Source organism: Carcharodon carcharias, chromosome 16 (assembly GCF_017639515.1).
Source record: "Carcharodon carcharias isolate sCarCar2 chromosome 16, sCarCar2.pri, whole genome shotgun sequence".
NCBI lineage: Eukaryota > Metazoa > Chordata > Chondrichthyes > Lamniformes > Lamnidae > Carcharodon > Carcharodon carcharias.
Genome location: NC_054482.1, coordinates 46,403,964 through 46,421,967, shown reverse-complemented (window position 1 = coordinate 46,421,967; position 18,004 = coordinate 46,403,964). Strand labels below are relative to the sequence as shown.

Here is an 18,004-nt window from a genome sequence, read left to right as displayed (position 1 = left end):
AAATACTATGATCACCGCTCCACCCCCCTCCTCCTTTGACGCTGATACACTTGAATTATCTAACACCCCTCCCAACCATGTTGAAATTAAAAGTCTTTGTGGAGCCCCTTTAACTTACCCTTTCCCAGGATTCCCAAACCATGGCGTTCCTTACCTCCCTTAGTCAGTCATTCATTCCTCTTACTATCTTCAAGCTTTTAAAACTTAAGCTTGGCATCACAATCAATACTTCCCAATTTACCTTTCTTTTCAACCATGGTCCTGCACAATGAATCTTGCTATCTCAAAGAAGAGAGATTGCCACCCTCTACCACTATATGGCCAAGATAAAAAAATCCTGTGCCAGAAATTAGGAGTAAATAGCTCAACTCCATGTTACTCTATGACACAGTGAAAAGAACAGGTGCAGTGCCATACACTAAAAATGTTGTAAGTGATTGAGCTTTTTGAATATATATTTGTATGTATCAGAGATAAATGCTCAGACAGTTTTCCCACAATAAAGCTGTGCTTGGAGAGTATTCAGCACAAAGTCAAACTGTTTGCAATTTCAAATGCTTCCCGTACCTGTCAAAGTATTATTAAATCAATTATTGAATCTGCAGTAAGAGTTGCTTAAGAAACAGGTCACAACATATTTCCTGAAAGAAAAAATCTCCATCCTTTCGGAAGTGCTGTGGTATTTTGATAAAACCCTAAAACAATGCCACAATCATACTGAAAACATTACATCATATCCAACCTTTTGAGTGCAGACCGTTCCTACCCTTCACAACGTTTTCCAGCCTATGGATGTCACACAGACATCCTCCTTTTCCACAATACGAAAGCTCAGGCGTTAATAAGTAGAGAAATGCTTATTAGCCAAAAATGTTCTTCCAAAATAAGAACTAGGGTAATGGGGTAAGTTAGTATACTGCTATGAATAACTAAAGCAAAAATTTGCCAAATTAAAATGTTTCTTTTGGGTCTTTTTTTTACAGTGGAGTGGATCTCCAAAAACCAAGGTAAATTCAGAGAAGGAAAGAAAAAACAATAAAAAGGTTTTTTTTTAAATATTGAAAGGGCTAAACAATAATCCACAATTATTTACAGAGTTCACAGGGAATTAATTTTATATGACATAATCACACTCATTTAACCCTTAAATAGTTTGTTTTTGAATTAAGAGTTTACTTAAAGAATCTGACTCCAGTCATTTTCCTATGATGACAGGGGATATTAACATATATAGAATAGGTTCTCTCTACCTAAATTTGATAAGACATCGGGACTGGATGAGATGCACCCAAAGATGCTGCAAGAAATGAGAGTGGAAAGTGCAGAGGCATTGGCCATAATTTTTCAGTCTTCCTTAGACTCAGGGGTGGTGCCAGAGGACTGGAGAATTGCAAACATTACAACCTTGGTCAAAAAAGGGTGTAAGGATGGGCCAAGCAATTACAAGCCAGTCAGTTTAACTTCAGTGGTGGGGAAACTTCTAGAAACAATAATTCAGGACAAAGTTAATAGCCACATGGGCATATGCAGGTTAATTAAGGAAAGCCAGCGTGGATTTCTTAAGGAAAAAACATGTTTAGGTTTTTGAAGAGGTAATAGAGAGGGTTGATGCCGTTGATATGGTTTACATGGACTTTCAAACGGCATTTAATACAATGCCGCACACAGACCTGTGAGAAAGTTATAGCTCATGGAATAAAAGAGACAGTAGCAACATGGATAAAGAATTGGCCGAGTGGCAGGAAACAGAGTAGTGGCTAATGGATGTTTTTTAGGCTGGAGGAAGGTTTCTAATGGAGTTCCTCAGGGGTCAGTGTTGAGACCCTTGCCTTTCTTGATATATATTAGTGGCCTAGACCTTGGTGTACAGGGCATAATTTCAAGTTTGCAGATGATACAAAACTCAGAAGCAAGTGAACTTCAAGAGGACGTTGACAAGTTGGTGGAACGGGCAGACAGCTGGCAGATGAAGTTCAATACAGAGAAATGTAAAATGATTCATTTTGGTGGAAATAACATTGAGACACCATATAAAAAAAGGAGGTACGACTAGAAAGGAGGTGCAGGAGTAGAGGGAACTGGGTGTATGTAAGCATAAGTCATTGAAGATGGCACGACAGGTTGAGACAGCAGCTAATAAAGCAAACAGCATACTGGGCTTTGTTAATAAGGGCATAGAGTACAAGAGCAAAGAGGTTATATTGAACTTGTACAAGTCACTAGTTCAACCTCAGCTGGAGTACTGCGTCCAGTTCTGGGCACTACACTTTAGGAAGCATGTGAAGGCACTGGAGCGAGTGCAAAAAGGATCCATGAGAATTGTTCCTGGGATGAGGAACTTCAGTTATGAAGATAGATTGGAGACGTTAAAACTGTTTTTCTTAGAGAAAAGAAGGCTGAGAGGAGATTTGATAGAGCTATTCAAAGCATGAGGGGTCTGGACAGAGTAGACAGGGAGAAACTGTTTCCATTCATGAAAGAATTGAGAACAAGAAGAGACAGATTTCAAGTAATTAGAAGGAAACAATAATGATATGAGGAAAAACTTTTTCAAGCAGCAAGTGGTTTCGGTCTGGGATGCACTGCCTGAGTGTGTGGTGGAGGCAGGTTCAATTGAAGCATTCACCGTTATTTGAAAACAATGAGCATGCAGAATTACAAATAGATATCGGTAGAATGGAACTAGGCAAGTTGCTCATTCAGAGGCAAGATCGGCCAAATGGATTCATTTTGGGCCATAATTTGTACACTTAAATCAGCTTTTGATGGGCAACCTTAATCTTTGGGAATCAGTATGTTGTGATGGTAATGAAATATAAAGCTGCCCTTACTCAATGCCTTGCAAGGAACGAAAGACTAAGATTTGCTGTAGTATGACAAATATTGTCTTCACAGCAACACCTAAAGATGATCCAAGTCTTTTTGAAGGAAGTCTAATTGCAGTCTTTGTTGTTCCAGCTGGCATCAAATCTCTTTCAGATGCTATACCTATAGCGTTGATTGATGGCAACCAAAATAGAATTTACAGATTTTTTCAAACTTGAAGGGGAATTAGTATTTTTTTTAGGTTCATAAAAACATGGAATTTGTCAGTGGAAATCTTATCAAACTGATCTTAAAGATATCTATGCCTTGTCCAGTCATGTAGGGAGAACATAACCCTCCACATCACTTCATTGTCTCCTACTTTAATTCTATTCCTAGATGTCAGGTTAGTGTAACACCTCACTTCCTTCCTAACTTCAAGCAGTTTGCTCGGATGATATAAAGCTTGGATTTTAGAAGCCTGATTAACTTAAGTTTCTTACTCTCCCTACCCTCCCATCTCAAGCAGGTGGTATCCTGCAAATGGATCATGGGCCTGCACATTGGCATATTATTTCAGAGGAGAGGTATTGCATCAACATCTAATCCCACTCCATCCATGGAAATTGCCATCAATAAAATTAGCAATAATTCAGCAAAGGACAAAAATGAAGAAATGCCCAATCTCTCAAATTCACAACTTCTTTTTACCACTTTGCATCCAAGGATTTGATCAATGCACCAAATCTTAAGCTTCACCTGACAAATGTTCTCTCCCTATCCAAATCACAACTTCTCCACAATATTCATTCTGCTTCAGAAGTAGAAAAAAAGGCAAATTTATTTGATGTGAACAATTCAATCAGCTATCTCATGCCTACAGACTCAAAGGGAAACAGACTGGAGTTTTTTCAAGTTTAATATTATAGAAATTGGCATTCCTTTCCTCTACTTCCATTTAACATCTTGCAGCGAGAACACCCATTGAAGCAGCTTGCTGTTTACACGTTAAGCAATACTACAAAGCACTTGTGGGTTTGAGCACAAAAATAAGGGGGCTTCCCACTGTGTGAGGTGCTGTCCTTCAGATGAGATGTTAAACAGAGGCCCAAGCTGCCTGCTCCAGTGGATATAAAAGATCCCATGGCACTATTTCAAAGAAGAGCAGAAGAATTATTCCCAGTGTCCTGACCAATTTATCCCTCAATCAACTTCACAAAAAAAATTCTCTCTTCATCATCACATTAACATTTGTGGGAATTTGCTGAGTGCAATGTGGCTGTCCATTTCCTACATTGCAAAGTAAGTTATATTTGTATTTTTGAGTGTTAGGGATGAGGTTTTAGCTTTAAAGTTTAAGTTTGATTTGTATTTCTGTATCTATGTGTTAAAAAAGGTCAAATTGAGTTTTAGTTTCACTTTAAAAAGGTGCCTGCATTTCTAAGGGTTTTACAGCTGTGGCAGCTAAGTGAAACAAACTGGGCTGTTGCCTGGCAACAGGGGTCGAGAGAGGCAGGCCCATCCCACAGATACACACACAAAAGAAACTAGAAACAGCAGTTTGATTTGGAAGCTGCTGAGTTCAGTTGGTTTTGAAGACAGCTGCCAAGACTGACAGGAGCAAAGGGGGCAGAAAAGCAGGTTCCAAGCTAAAGAAAAGGCCCCAGAATCCAGGGGAGTGGAACAGGAGAAAGTCCCAAGCTTCTAGTCAAAGGAAGGACAGGAACCTGGAAAATGTCCTGTTAACTGAAGTTAAGAGTGAGGGGCAGAGAAAGAGGCTCCAAGCTTCAGATTTAAAGAGACAAAAGCTGCAGGGAACAGATTTAAAGCGAGAACCGCTTACATGAGGCCAGATGGTCCAAAAAGACAACTGAAGATAACTCTTTGCTATGGGCATGTGAAGCAGTGGTGTACTGTTGATGGCTGAGTCAGAGAGCGTGTGAAAGACAGCTTGAATGCATGTAGTGACCCAGGGGAGAGGAACATTGGAAGAAGTGTTCAAAACCCTGGAGGTGATCCCTTGCAGAAGGCGTCTGAGAGAAAGCACCAGTTTGGGAGAAGATTCCAAGACGAGTTCTTGGTAGGTGGAGACTGGAAACCCTCGAATGAAAGACGGAGTTCAGTGAGACTGGTTGGCTCACGGTGTAACAGGCGCCAGGAGGAGAAAGAGTTGAGGAGAGAACCATAGCATCTGTATGGGGTGGCATCTGTCACTTGGTTTCAGAGTGTGGTGTGTCTGACCACAGATCACCAATTGATTTAAATGGACAATGTGCTGACTGAACATTAGTGTATAAGCTGGTTTTTGTAACTTGTGCTATCCTTAGAAATCTATATACATCTGTAAAGGTACAGTTGTGGGTGAAAGAGTATTTTAATATAGATCATTTTTTTTGTTTAATAAATGTTTATGCTTTTGTTAATAAGTTAATTAGCTGACTTTGGTGACTGTTCAGTAGCCCCCTCTCCACATATCTAAACAAACAAATAAAAGTTAGGATCTATCAAGCTGGGTTCCACCCCGGGATCAGGCTTGTCCAGTGGTAACCTCAGCTTGGGATCATAACAGTGACTACACTTCTAAAAAAAGGGTACATCATAGGCTGTAAAGCATTTTGAGACACCCAGTAGTCATGAAAAGCACTATATAAATGAAAGTCTGTCTTTCATTATAGTCCAGAATCTAGGAATGGAGCAATCACAGTTAAGAATAAAATTTAGAATTTTTTTTGGCTGAGGATCGGGATTCCATTGCAATCAGTGGATAAGGAAACATTTCCAAAAATATATCAGCTTAGAGTGGTATCAAAATTATTTTCTAATTCTGGAGATGTGGTGTTAAAGTTCCCCATTTCAGATAGGGTTTGTGTATAAAAGGTGCGGAATTGCTCAAATTTCAAAAGCATTCACACTAAGACTAACTAATTAGAACACCTATGAAATCACAAAAAAATAGTATCAGACCACAAGAGAGTAACACTGAAGTTTCCTATTTCACACAACTACAAACTTTTAATTTTGCAGGGAGGGTCAAAAGCTAAATTTCTCACTACATTTAGAACAAAAAGACAGACATTTTTGGTCAACCAGATACAGTCACCACATAGAGTTTAGGTTTTTTTTAAAACCACCATCCAGCATTTACACTATTTATCAAATTTGTCCCTCTATGTCAAGCCAAACTTAGCAGTCGCCAAACAGTTGATTTTTAAGTTTCACATATATATCAAAATAGAACTTTTATCAAAAAAAAAATAAGGCTGGCATAGCCCCAGGAAAGCCAATGGCTGAAAACCTAGCTTTGTTTATAAGCGTAGGACAAACACAGGTTCACGCTTAAGGAGTAGGTAGGTCCAATATTCCTTCACTTGTAGTAATGGGTGCCTAAAAGCAAAATCCAAACATTGAAGACATAAAATGTGTTTTTTTGGGGTGGGGGTGGGGTAAACGAGAGGTCCAGAGCATGCTCCACTGGATATATTAGAATTTTTAGATTAACAATTAGGCATTGTGCTTATTTTTCTAACACAAATTTCACAATTTGTACTATTGACTTTTTTTTAAAGTTAAAAATTTCATTTGGATTTTTCATCAGAATCAACTAGATCTTTACTTAACTTAAGCCATCTTGACTATCATTCTCCCACATTCAACAATGCACAAGAGTTCATAAAGACACTTTACTTCATCTATCTCTCACCTATTCGTACACTTGCTCCAATTTTGACCTTCCTAGTTTGTATTAGCAATCTTCTATCACCCTCTCCAAATGAACAACACACCACTGTACCTTAGTCATTCAATCTGGTATTCACCTCCCACTTCAGTTCTTCCTCACTAACATCCCCAAAACAGTTCATGACGGCACCATTTTAACACCCCCTCCCCAGTTCACGGTGGCGCACTCCCCTCCTGCATCCAAAAGCAACTTTCCCTGCCTCCCTTTGGCATCACTCCTACCTGAGCCCTGCTGATTGAAGTGTTATGATATGGCAAGTGGTATTTGCCAGGCTGACCAAATCCCAAAGGGAAACTTGACCACGCCATTACAACGATTTTGCAATTTGTGTTTATTACAAGAAGTGTTGTGCACTGAAGTCATAAGTGATGAGTCCACTACCACTTTGAGATTTTAAAGATTAAATTAAAACACTTAACAAAAGAAAGCTTAAACACACAAGACTACAATTACACAGTTACATTTAGTTTTATAACAGTTCTCGAGGTTTCTACTTAACTAGATTCTCAACTACACACCCCTTTCAGGCAACAGTCCAAACAGATTGACGTCTTTTCTTCTCTGCCAATGCTGCCAGACCTGCTGAGTTTTTCCAGGTAATTCTGTTTTTGTTTTGGATTTCCAGCATCCGCAGTTTTTTGTTTTTATCAAATAGATTCTTAATTTATAAAATATCCAGCAATATTACAACAAGCACCCGCTATTGCTGTAAGGGGGGTTTTTCACAGCTTCTTCCTCCTTTCACTCAACAATGGAACTCCAAAAGCTTTTAACACAACCTTGGTTACTGGAACAGCAAACTTCTCCAGGGTGGCTAGAGACTTTTCCCACAAGTCTGTTTCACACAGTGCACCTTTCAAGATCTCTCACAGCCACTCCCATGCAGCCTTCCATCTTTCTTTAACTATATTTCTCCCTTTTGATCTTTAAATCCCACTGCTTCAACCTTTTCTTTGGAAGTTACTTTTCCCAGACTATAAAAATCATTCTTGTTGTCATTATGGCCAGCACTTTCAGGAAAAATAAACTTAATAACTTTACCTTATTTATCTTGCCAGTCGTAAATATCTTATCATGTCCCTTAGAAAATCAAACAACCTCTCAACTTATCTAAAAATGCAAATTCCACTCACATTGTATCTGCTGAGACTTCATCCTAGCTTATCCATCTCCATTTCAAATACCTGTTTTACACCTAATCTCTTTTGATGATTCAACCTTGCAGTCTGATTGGCTGCAGTTTAATTAAACTAGAAACACACACACAAATATACCTACAACACACAGTCCCCATATGCCTGCTTTGGTATAGTCTCCCAAGGCAATAATAGGAAAAAAAAGATTTCCTTTACAGAAGTAATTTACCATTGCACATGGTAAGCAGGAACACATGGGGTAGGATTTTCTGTGAGCTTCTGTACCCTGCCATCGGGCTCAAGTAGGGTTCAAAAGTCCACACTGTGTGGGAAACAATCACTCAATTATGATTTTCCCCAGAGTGGCTAATTAACGGTGAGAGGGAAGGCTCACCGTCAAACAAGGCGGCAGACAGGCTCTTGAAACTGGAGGGATAATCAGAGGTCCTCCAGCTTGAAAGGAGCAGCAAAATGTCATGGCAACTAAGTGAGAGAGAGGGCATCCCAAAATGGAGGTGCCCCCTCTAAAATTTAAAAATGGATTCAGCAGCCTGGCCACTGCTGTGAGGAGGGAGCCCCTTTACAAGGTCGGCTGCAGCTGCTACTGCACCCAGGCAGAAAGGGACAGCCTCTAAGCCTGACTGTAGCGCTGGCCCCCCAGGTCTGTTGCCTCCAAGCAGTGAAACTGTCCCCCACAGCCTGTGTGGATCTGGAGATGAGCTGGAAAATCCCTTTATGTGGGTCAACTGGCTACCCACCACTTGCAAGGGAATAGCCCTGCTTCAACCCCCCATTCTACTTCCAGGAAAATGGCCTCAGCAGGATGGAGTCAATGAACCGGCACGCAGACTGGTGGCACAAAATGCTGTGACTGCCAGCCTGCCTCCATTCCTGCACCCAGCAGGAGCCAACATACAGCTCTTGGTCTCAGAAGTTCCCACCTACAGAAAGCAAGAGCTAGAACCAATTCCATTAATGTTAGGAATGGCACTCAAAATTTACAAGTCCAGAGCGGTCACTGACAATAGTAAACCATAATATTCAGACGGTAAACACCAGTACGTGTGCACCGAAGGCTGCTCCCCTTTACATATATGCACCCTGGAATGCAGAGGTAACCCTCTGAAGAAGGGTCATGATGACCTGAAATATTAACTCTTTCTCTGCACAGATGTTGTCTGACCTGCTGAGTACTTTCAGCATTTTCTGTTTTTATTAAACCCTTAGCCATGCCATTGTTACCTCCAGGCTTGACTATTCTAACACATACCTGGCCAGCTGTCCACATTCTGCCATCCGTAAATAAGGTAATCTAAAACTCTGCTGCCCATGTCCTTGCTCAGTCCCTTTCACCCATCACCCCTATACTCAGTGACTTACCTTGGTTTCCAGTTAAGCAATACCTCAATTTTAAAATTCTCATCCTTGTTTACAAGCCACTCCATGGTCTCGCCCCTCTCTAACTCTGTAATCTCTCCCAGTCTGACAATCCTTTGATATATCTGCGCTCCTCTAATTCTGGCCTCTTGAGCATCCTCAATTTTAACTGCTCCACTATTGGTGGCTGTGCCTTCAGCTGCCTAAGTCCTAAGCTCTGGAATTCCATCCCTACACCTCTCTGATTCTCAACCTCATTTTCCTACTTTTAAGACATTCCTTAAAACATACCTCTTTGACAACTTTTGGTCATACATCCTAAAACATGTGACTCAGCTTCATATTTTGTTTTATAATGCCTTGGGGAATTTTATGTTAAAGGTGCTTTATAAATACAAGTTGTTATTGTAGTACCTATATGACATTGGTCCAACCAAAGAAGACATTGCACAAGAGAACTTATGTATCGAAGTGGAATTAAAGTGATGCTCTTCCATTCCAGCTCTGCTTAAAATTGAATTACTAAAATTACCTGAGGGCAACTCTAACTACTTACCAAGTAGCAGCCATCAATTACTGAATTCCCACAAATCATAAAAGCAAAATACTGCAGATGCTAGAAATCTTAAACAAAAACTGAAAATGTCAGAAAAACTCAGGTCTAGCAGCATCTGTGGAGAGAGAAACAGAGCTAACATTTACTCTGTTTCTCTTTCCAGTCTCCACTAGACCGGCTGAACTTCTCCAACATTTTCTGTTTTTGTCCCACAAATCATAACTTGATTGCTTTTCAGCATTTAGCGTTTAGGGTTTTAAAATCAGTTGAATATTTTTCTAACAGGAAACAAGGGTCAAATCTACCGAACTGGCCATCGTGGGCCATTGGATGAAGGGCCTTTTTGTTGTCCTGAGTGTACTCAATACGTTACAACACTGGAAATGCAAACTGCCAGTAAACAGAAGGGTAACAAGTACACCTTTCTTTCTTTCCCTTGCACCTTCTTCTCTTCCCAAAAATCATACATACATGCAAATTGACAATGTCTGTTCCCAGAAGTAAAGTCAACCTATTTATTCCAACACATAATTAGGTTCTGAAAGAATGATTCTCCTCTTCTATGTCAATTTTCCACCTGCAATTTGCGACTATGAACAATCAGGAAACATTACTGAAAAGCTTTTAGAGGCAATGATACAGGACAAACAGTCACAATGAACAAATGTGGATTCATCAAGGGTAGCCAGCACAGATTTGTTAATGGCAAAATGTGTTTAACTAAATTGATTTAAGTTTTTGATGAAGTAACAGAGAGGTTTGAAGGCACCCAGAAAGCTAGAAAGGAACAGAGGGACATGTCCCGACTCCAGAAAAACATGCAGAATCTGCTCCGGCTGCAGTCGATGGGGGTCGATGTCAAGGAGGAACTCCAAGAGGCGAAGAGCCAGCAAGCCTCGCTCTTTGCCTCGGAGGCCTCCAAGATCATCTTCCGTTCCAGAGAGAGCTCTGTGATCAGCAGCCTGAAGGAAGAAGATCACTCAGTAAAGTCATCGCAGTCCAACATTTTAAGGATCAGCAAATCCTTTTATGCCGGATTGTATGACGTGAAGCCCACAGACAGCACGGCCTCCCAGTCCTTCCTGTCCTCTATCACAGAGGTCTTAGATGACAGTACACAGGAGTGCCTGGACAAACCACTAACTCCTGATGAATTGACTAAGGCCTTTGAGTCGTTCGAGAAGAGTAAAACTCCCGGAAGCGATGGCTTGCTGGCGGAGTTCTATTCGGCTCTGTAGGACTGGATCGGCCCAGACCTGCTAGAAGTGTACGAGAATATGCTCCTGGCTGGCAGCATGTCAGAATCCATGAGGAAAGGCATCATCACTCTCAGCTACAAGCACAAGGGGGAAAGGGAGGAAATTAAAAATTGGCGACCCATTTCACTGTTGAATGTGGACTATAAGATTCAGTCCAAGGTCATCGCCAATTGGGTCAAGTCCACTCTGGAACTGGTGATCCACCCTGACCAGACATGCACTGTGCCAGGCAGAAAGATCTCTTTGACAGCCTCGCGCTGCTCAGGGATACAATTGCCTATATGCAGGACAGGGGTGTGGACACCTGCCTCATCAGCCTGGATCAGGAGAAGGCCTTTGACAGAATATCGCACACCTACATAGTGGATGTACTTTCCAAAATGGGGTTTGGGGAAGGAATTCGCAATTGGATCCAACTGCTCTACACTAATGTAGAACGCTGTCTCAATCAATGGGTGGGAATCAGATAGCTTTCCGATTAAATCTGGAGTCAGGCAGGGCTGCCCTCTCTCCCCTGTCCTGTTTGTGTGTTGCATAGAACCCTTTGCTGAGTCCATCAGGAAGGATCCGGGCATAGGAGGAGTGACAATCCCAGGCAGTGGAGGCACTCAGGTCAAAGCCTCCCTGTACATGGACGATGTCGCCGTCTTCTGCTCGGGTCCCCTGTCAGTGCGCAGACTGATCTACATCTGCGACCAGTTCGAACTGGCCTCGGGAGCCAAGGTAAATCATGGCAAGAGCAAGGCCATGTTCTTTGGGAACTGGGCTGACCGATCCTTCGTCCCCTTCACCTTCAGGGCTGACGGCCTGAAGGTGCTGGGGATATGGTTCGGAGGGACTGGGGCATGCATTAGAAACTGGAAGGAGAAAGTGTCTATGGTGAAAAGAAAACTGGGCATGTGGGAGCGACACTCCCTCTCCATTGCGGGTAAGAACCTGGTCATCAGGTGTGAGGCACTCTCGCTGTTGCTGTACGTGACGCAGATCTGGCCCATTCCAGACTCCTGCACGATGGTGATCACCCGAGCCATCTTTCACTTTATCTGGAGGTTGAAAATGAATCGTGTCTGTGTCGTGGATAGGAAGAATGGGGAGAGGTAAAATAAAGAGTACAATTACAAAGGTGTGCAGAAGTAGAGGGACCTGCAGAAATTGTTGAAGGTGGCAGGGCAAGTTTTCACAATGGTTAATAAAGCATATGGGATTCTAGCCTTTATGAATAAAGGCATAGAGTACAAAAGCAAGGAAGTTATGGAACTAGAGCATTACGTCCAGTTTCAGACACCACACTAAGAAGGTTGTGAAGGCATTGGGGAGGGTGCAGGAAAGATTTACAAGCATGTTTCCAGGGATGAGACACTTTAGGTGGATAGATTGGATAAGCTGGATCTATTTTCCTTAGAGAAGAGCAGTTCAACAGGGGAATTGATAGAGCTGTTCAAAATCATGAGGGGTCTGGAGAGAGTGGATAAGGAGAAAATATTCCCATTGATGGAAGAGTCAAGAATCAGAGGACACCAATTTAAAGTGATTGGGAAAAGAACCAGAGATGACTAGAGGGAATACTTCTTTACACAAATGGTAATCATCTGGAATGCATTGCCTGAGTGTGAGGTGGAGGCAGAAGCATTTGAGACTTTCAAAAGGGAATTGGATAATTATCTGATGAGAAATGATTTTCAGGGCTATGGGGAAAAGACAGCAGAGTGGAACTTGCTGAGTTGCTCTCACAGAACCAGCATAGACATGATTGATCGAATGGCTTCCTTCTGCGCCATAACCATTTCATGATTTGACACCTCTCCACCTTACTTTCCAATTTTAAGGCACTCCTTAAAACCCATCTCTTTGACCAAGCTTTTGGTCATCTGACCTAATATTTCCTTGTGTGGCTTGATATCATGTTTTTATTTTATAATGCTCCTGAGAAGCACCTAGGAATGTTTAATTCATCTCCTTAGGCAGTCCCTTAGGATCGAGGATGACTCGCTTCCACTCCGGTTCAATGGGCTCCTAGATGACTGATAAGTCCAATGAGTGATCTGCAGATTCTGCCACAGACAAGGCAGATGTTGTTTGAAGGGTTGGCTAGATGGGTTGTTTAGAGGTTTGTGTGCTCCCTCTGATGTCTCGACTTTGCCTCTGCATGCTCCCGATAGTCTCTCAAAGCATTCAGTGCCTTCCTGGATGAGCCTTCTGTTTGTCGGTCACAAGCCAGGGTCTCCCATGAGCTGTCAGGGATATGTGAACGCTTCAGGGGTGCTTTGAGGATATCCCTAAAGCATTTCCTGCACTGACCGAGTTCCAAGTGGGGCAGTTGTTTTGGGAGTCTGGTGTTTTATGTTATTACATTAAAGGTGCTATACATACAAGGTGTTACTGTACTTTACTGTACTGTAATGATAATCACTTTTTCTGCAAAAAATTTCATTAATTAGTAACTGATAGTACACTATTATGTAAACTTAATTATACAGTTGGTACTACAGGAATCAAAGTGAATTTAGTCTAGCTGAAAAAAATCCCATTGCAAGAGAGAATCCAAAATCATTCTCTAATTCCTAGAGATCTTCTATCTGCCTCAAACAATGATAAAGTCCATTATAAACAAAACTTATTTACAAGTAAACAAACATATCCAGAGCCTTGGTTGCAAGAGAAACTCCAGCGTTTACCAAAGAACCTATAATTCTTGGTTTAAAAAATAAATGCATGAATTTAAATCAGCACCAGACAACCAACTTTCAAATGACAATAAATTTGAGTGAACAACCCTGACTTCTACCAGAACTCCAAACTGGATTTTATAAGGAAAAGCTCCACAGACATCTTATGTAACAGTGTGCTGCCTGTCTAAAGAAGGCCTGAATGAAAAGACAATGCTTTGTTAGTACTATACTTCACTTAGAGAAGAGCAACTTCTGTAAACATTTCATTATTGTATCTGTAAGTGAAACAAATTAAGCACTTAAAATTGCCCAACTGCAACATCTGAAGTGCTAAAGAAAATACTGACATTTATAGAATCTGTTGTGACACAAACAAATTTATAGAACCTGAAGGAGATTTTGATTTTCCATGACACACTGTAGTTTAGATAGCATAGTTGAAATGTGCCTTTAGTAACTTGCACAGCAACACATTTATTTTTATGCAGAATAAGCATCTCATTTATCAAACATCAGTTACCCAGTAAATCTGCTGTTATTTAACGAACCAAAAAATAATTCAGAAATTTTAGGATTGCTGCTATGCCACCAACAGCAGAGCTTCATTTGGCAGACTAGGTGAAGGGGGGACATCAAATAAGATTTGAACAACTTGGCAGGAAGGGCAGTGAGCTGATATTGGGGAATGCCAACTCATCCAGGGCCGTGCCTAGAACTGCAAGATTTGTAGGTCCAATCTGGAGGCCAAAGACCCACGAAAGATTCCTAAGAGTGAAATGGAGGCCATTCCATCCTCCAAAAACCTTCACTAGCTGACCTCAAGATAATTTGACACCCACTCCAATAACTTCTTGTCTACAACAGGGCAACTTGCTTTTCTTTTCTACTAGTCAAAACATTGTAATTAGTACAGCCCAAATAAGTATCTAATTTAAGGTTAAACCCCATAATCAAGCTTAATTTTCAGCAGATCAAGCATAATTTTCCCATAATACTTATTAAAGCTAGTTTTCTAAGCAATAAGGATTTCTTCAGCTTCTTTCAGCTACATAGCTTTTTTTCATTTGCTTTCTTCTAGTCTTGCATTAGCAAGTTTACTCCTTGCTCAATAAAGCATTAAACATTATTTCTGTGCATGTTGGTCTCTAACCAGTCACTAGAGACAGATGCCAGTTGACTCTTGTTTCTAGTTTTTCTCTTCAAGAGCTGTCTCACTTTTCCCAGACCATAAACTTGCCACCTGACGAGCCTTGGGTGCAAGCTACCACTGTGGCAGAATACAGTTGTTTGCCTCATACAATAGCCCCAGTCTACTTAATCAAGTAGCATTCGCTTTCAAGTAAGTGCACCAAAGGAAGATCGCGTAGCAAATTGAAAACCAATGCAGTAGTTTAAAGTATATTACATAGGAAGTACGAGAGAGAAAACCATCAAGCCCACTTTTAAAATATAAAAAACAAGAGTTGAATGCAACAACTCCTGAGCGGAGCTGAGTGACACTACTTTGCTAGCCTACTCCCATAAAATGTATATTTGGATGTAACAGTGCACGACAGGATTATCTTGATCTAAAGTTCTGCTAATTTATGTAGGCAGCCAGTGGCTCACGATTGAATATCCTAAACCGAAGCCATTGGCTGCTCCATCACAGGGTTAAAAAAAGTTAATTGCAGACGGTAGAATAAAACCACTGCCTGAAAGCAGACAGCTTCCTGTGCGCCCACAATGTGTACTTAGGTAATTATCTCCTCTAGCACACCCCACCTTACTCCAAATATCTGACTACATTGCTTAACACATCTCGGATTTTAAAAAGTTATGTCGGTAGCGCAGATGTTTAAGTTAAAACGTCAAAACTCTCCGATTTAGTCTTCCTCGTAAAACAGCGAGGAAAACAAGAAATTCAATAGAAATTTACAGTAAGCGCTTTTAGCAGAATGGAAGTCAATGTAAAGGAACTGTCAAATCCAATTTAAGATCGTACCAAAGGGGGATGGGTCCTGGGAAAGTGCATGACCACCAGCGTGAGAATGGAAATCAAGAGACCGTGCCCCTACTGTAAATCTACTTGGTCAGTAAAACGTCAAACTTTGCAGATTTATGGTGCTCGCAATCACCCGAAACGCCTAGTTTGTTCTGTTTTATGGAAGCAGTTCTTTGTCCCCCTCTCGATTTTACTTCTTCCCTTTAATGCCGTCCTCACTAAAGTGCGGAGCGCAATCAATTGGCACTCCCTGGAATAAAATGCCAGCGACCTCTCCCTCCTGTCCCATCGCGTCCTATCGGAGGGCTCCCGCTCGGTAATTCCCCCTTCTTCCCATCCATATCCGACTGCGGCCAAAACTCGCTGCCTAATGGAGTTCACAAACTGCGCCATCTTGGAGCAGTAAAGGAATAAAAATAGAGAAAACATTTCCTTCTGAGCAACTCATGCAGATGTTAATTGATGTTAACCGACTCTAAAGCCGCTTCTTCCCGCTCATGCCTACTTAAACTGCAAGGTTGGTTAAAATGTACCCTGGGGGCACCAAAACCAACTCCACTCGCTCAACTCGTCGGGAAGGGAAGGTATCTCGGCCCAAATGCATCGTAGACTGTGGTTACTTGTGGGATCGGGGAAGTCGGTGGGAGCCTAAACACACTTTGAATGTTTTAAACTAAACCTGTTACAGGCTGGGTGCCTTTCGATCTCTTTATTCGTTTCAAAATTCAACCCCGATAATCGGCCGGTGCGCACTGCAAGTTTTCTATCAATAAAAAGCGAGAGCAATATCTTAAGCTTTTTAGTGTTTTTTAAATGCAGCATTTAAATACGATTTCGTTGCCTTTCCACCTCGACAAGGACTTAAGACCTGGAGGGTTGGGGGATCTGTACGTTCTCAATGATCGCTGCTGGCTGAATAGGAACCACCCTGTACAGTATATTATTCGAAATTTTCCAGTACATCTTCTAGCCGACTGCTTAAATAATGTGAAACCGACAGCTATGAAGGAAACTGGTACAAGTTCAAGTTACAAAAAGTCAGTTTCAGGAGTCTGATCCACCTTTCACATAAACTGCATTTAAACTGAAAATTGTTGGCTACTTGAAAGTTTGGGGGAAACTTTTAAGGCTTACTCACCCAAGTGCAAAGTCAGGCTGATAGAATTAGGGTACTGGATCCCAGCAAGCATCGTCTGACTTTGCCACCAAGTAGTATCGGCTTGGTTATTGTAATCGGTCAGGTAGACCGCGCCGTGGTGGAGTCGGGGGTCGCTGGAGTCGCAAATGTGGCAAGACTTGGTGACCCCGGTCACTCCGGTCTGGACGCAGTACTCTTCTGGGGGAAAGCCACAAGTGTTGCTGGCCACCACGGTCACGTTGAAAGCGGCGTTGACGAACTCGGGCATGCAGCGCTGAGCCCGTGAAGTCTCATCGTAGCATTCGTCCATGGCTGCCGGGCATTGCAAGACCAGGCAGCCGAGTAGGGCGAGCCGCAGGCTCCAGCGCATGCTGCCCAGGGACGGGGAACGCTTCAGTTCATTCGGCGCACCTTTCTTCCGAGTTCCAAATCGTCCCAGCGCCATCAAAAGTTGCGCATACAACACACACACAAAAAAGGCAAAGGGTCCACACCCTCGCAGTGCAATATGGGACCAAGGAGTGGATCAGTACACCGTACTCACTGAATGTGTGACCACTTCCGCCAATAGACTGACAGGGGGAGAGGAGTTTGGACTGATACAAAACTGTCAATGAAATGACCAAACCCGTACAACTTTCTTTCACCGCTTCCCCCACTGATTTACAAGCTGGTTGGCATCAACACTGCCTTGATTTGTACTTTTACCAGCTGTACAACACTTAGAAATAATGCTCTATTCGTTTTCATAAGAGTGTCCAGGTTTAGTGGACACCATCAGTTTGTCACTACAGCTAATTACTTATTTGCAATGGTTTGGGTTATTGCAATTATTTCTCTCTTAAGGGTGCAGTTGAATGCTTTGATGTGATGAAGTGGCTTGCAAGAGAGTTTATGGTTACATGCCCTATTGCCCTACTTTACATCACCTAACTGTTGCAACTCTGAAGCACTTTGCAATATCTTTTAGCTCCCCTACTCTGAATTTTCTCGATTTACGTTATAGGATGGAATTCGAAATATTGCTAGCAATAAATAATTGAAAGTATCAAATTATGCTTTTACTTCCTGAGATTTTTACGGTTGTTTGGAGATCACATTCTAACGGCAATGTGTAGTCGAAATAGAACAAATTTTGCAGAGATGTAGTCAGACAAAGAAGAAGCTGCCAGTAGACACAACCAAAAGCTTAGTTAAAGAGCTAGGTTTTAGGAAACATATTAAAAGAAGACACATAAGTGGAGGGATTTAGGGAAGCAGAGCATAGAGTCTTAAAGGATGGTCATCAGTGGTGTGGTGAAGGGAGGGATGCTCAAGAGGCTAAAATTGGTGGTATGGATA

General features: G+C 41.7%; 1 protein-coding gene across 1 annotated transcript in view; it reads right to left on the bottom strand.

Moving 5' to 3' along the window:
* lamc1 (laminin, gamma 1) overlaps positions 1-17,165 on the bottom strand; it is a 319,589-nt gene extending 302,424 nt beyond the window's left edge. Inside the window, exon 1 of the mRNA XM_041207964.1 lies at positions 16,664-17,165. Within this exon, the coding sequence (XP_041063898.1) occupies positions 16,664-17,108 (445 nt within the window). The 5' untranslated portion in view covers positions 17,109-17,165. The remainder of the gene's footprint in view (positions 1-16,663) is intronic.
* Positions 17,166-18,004: the final 839 nt, after the last annotated feature.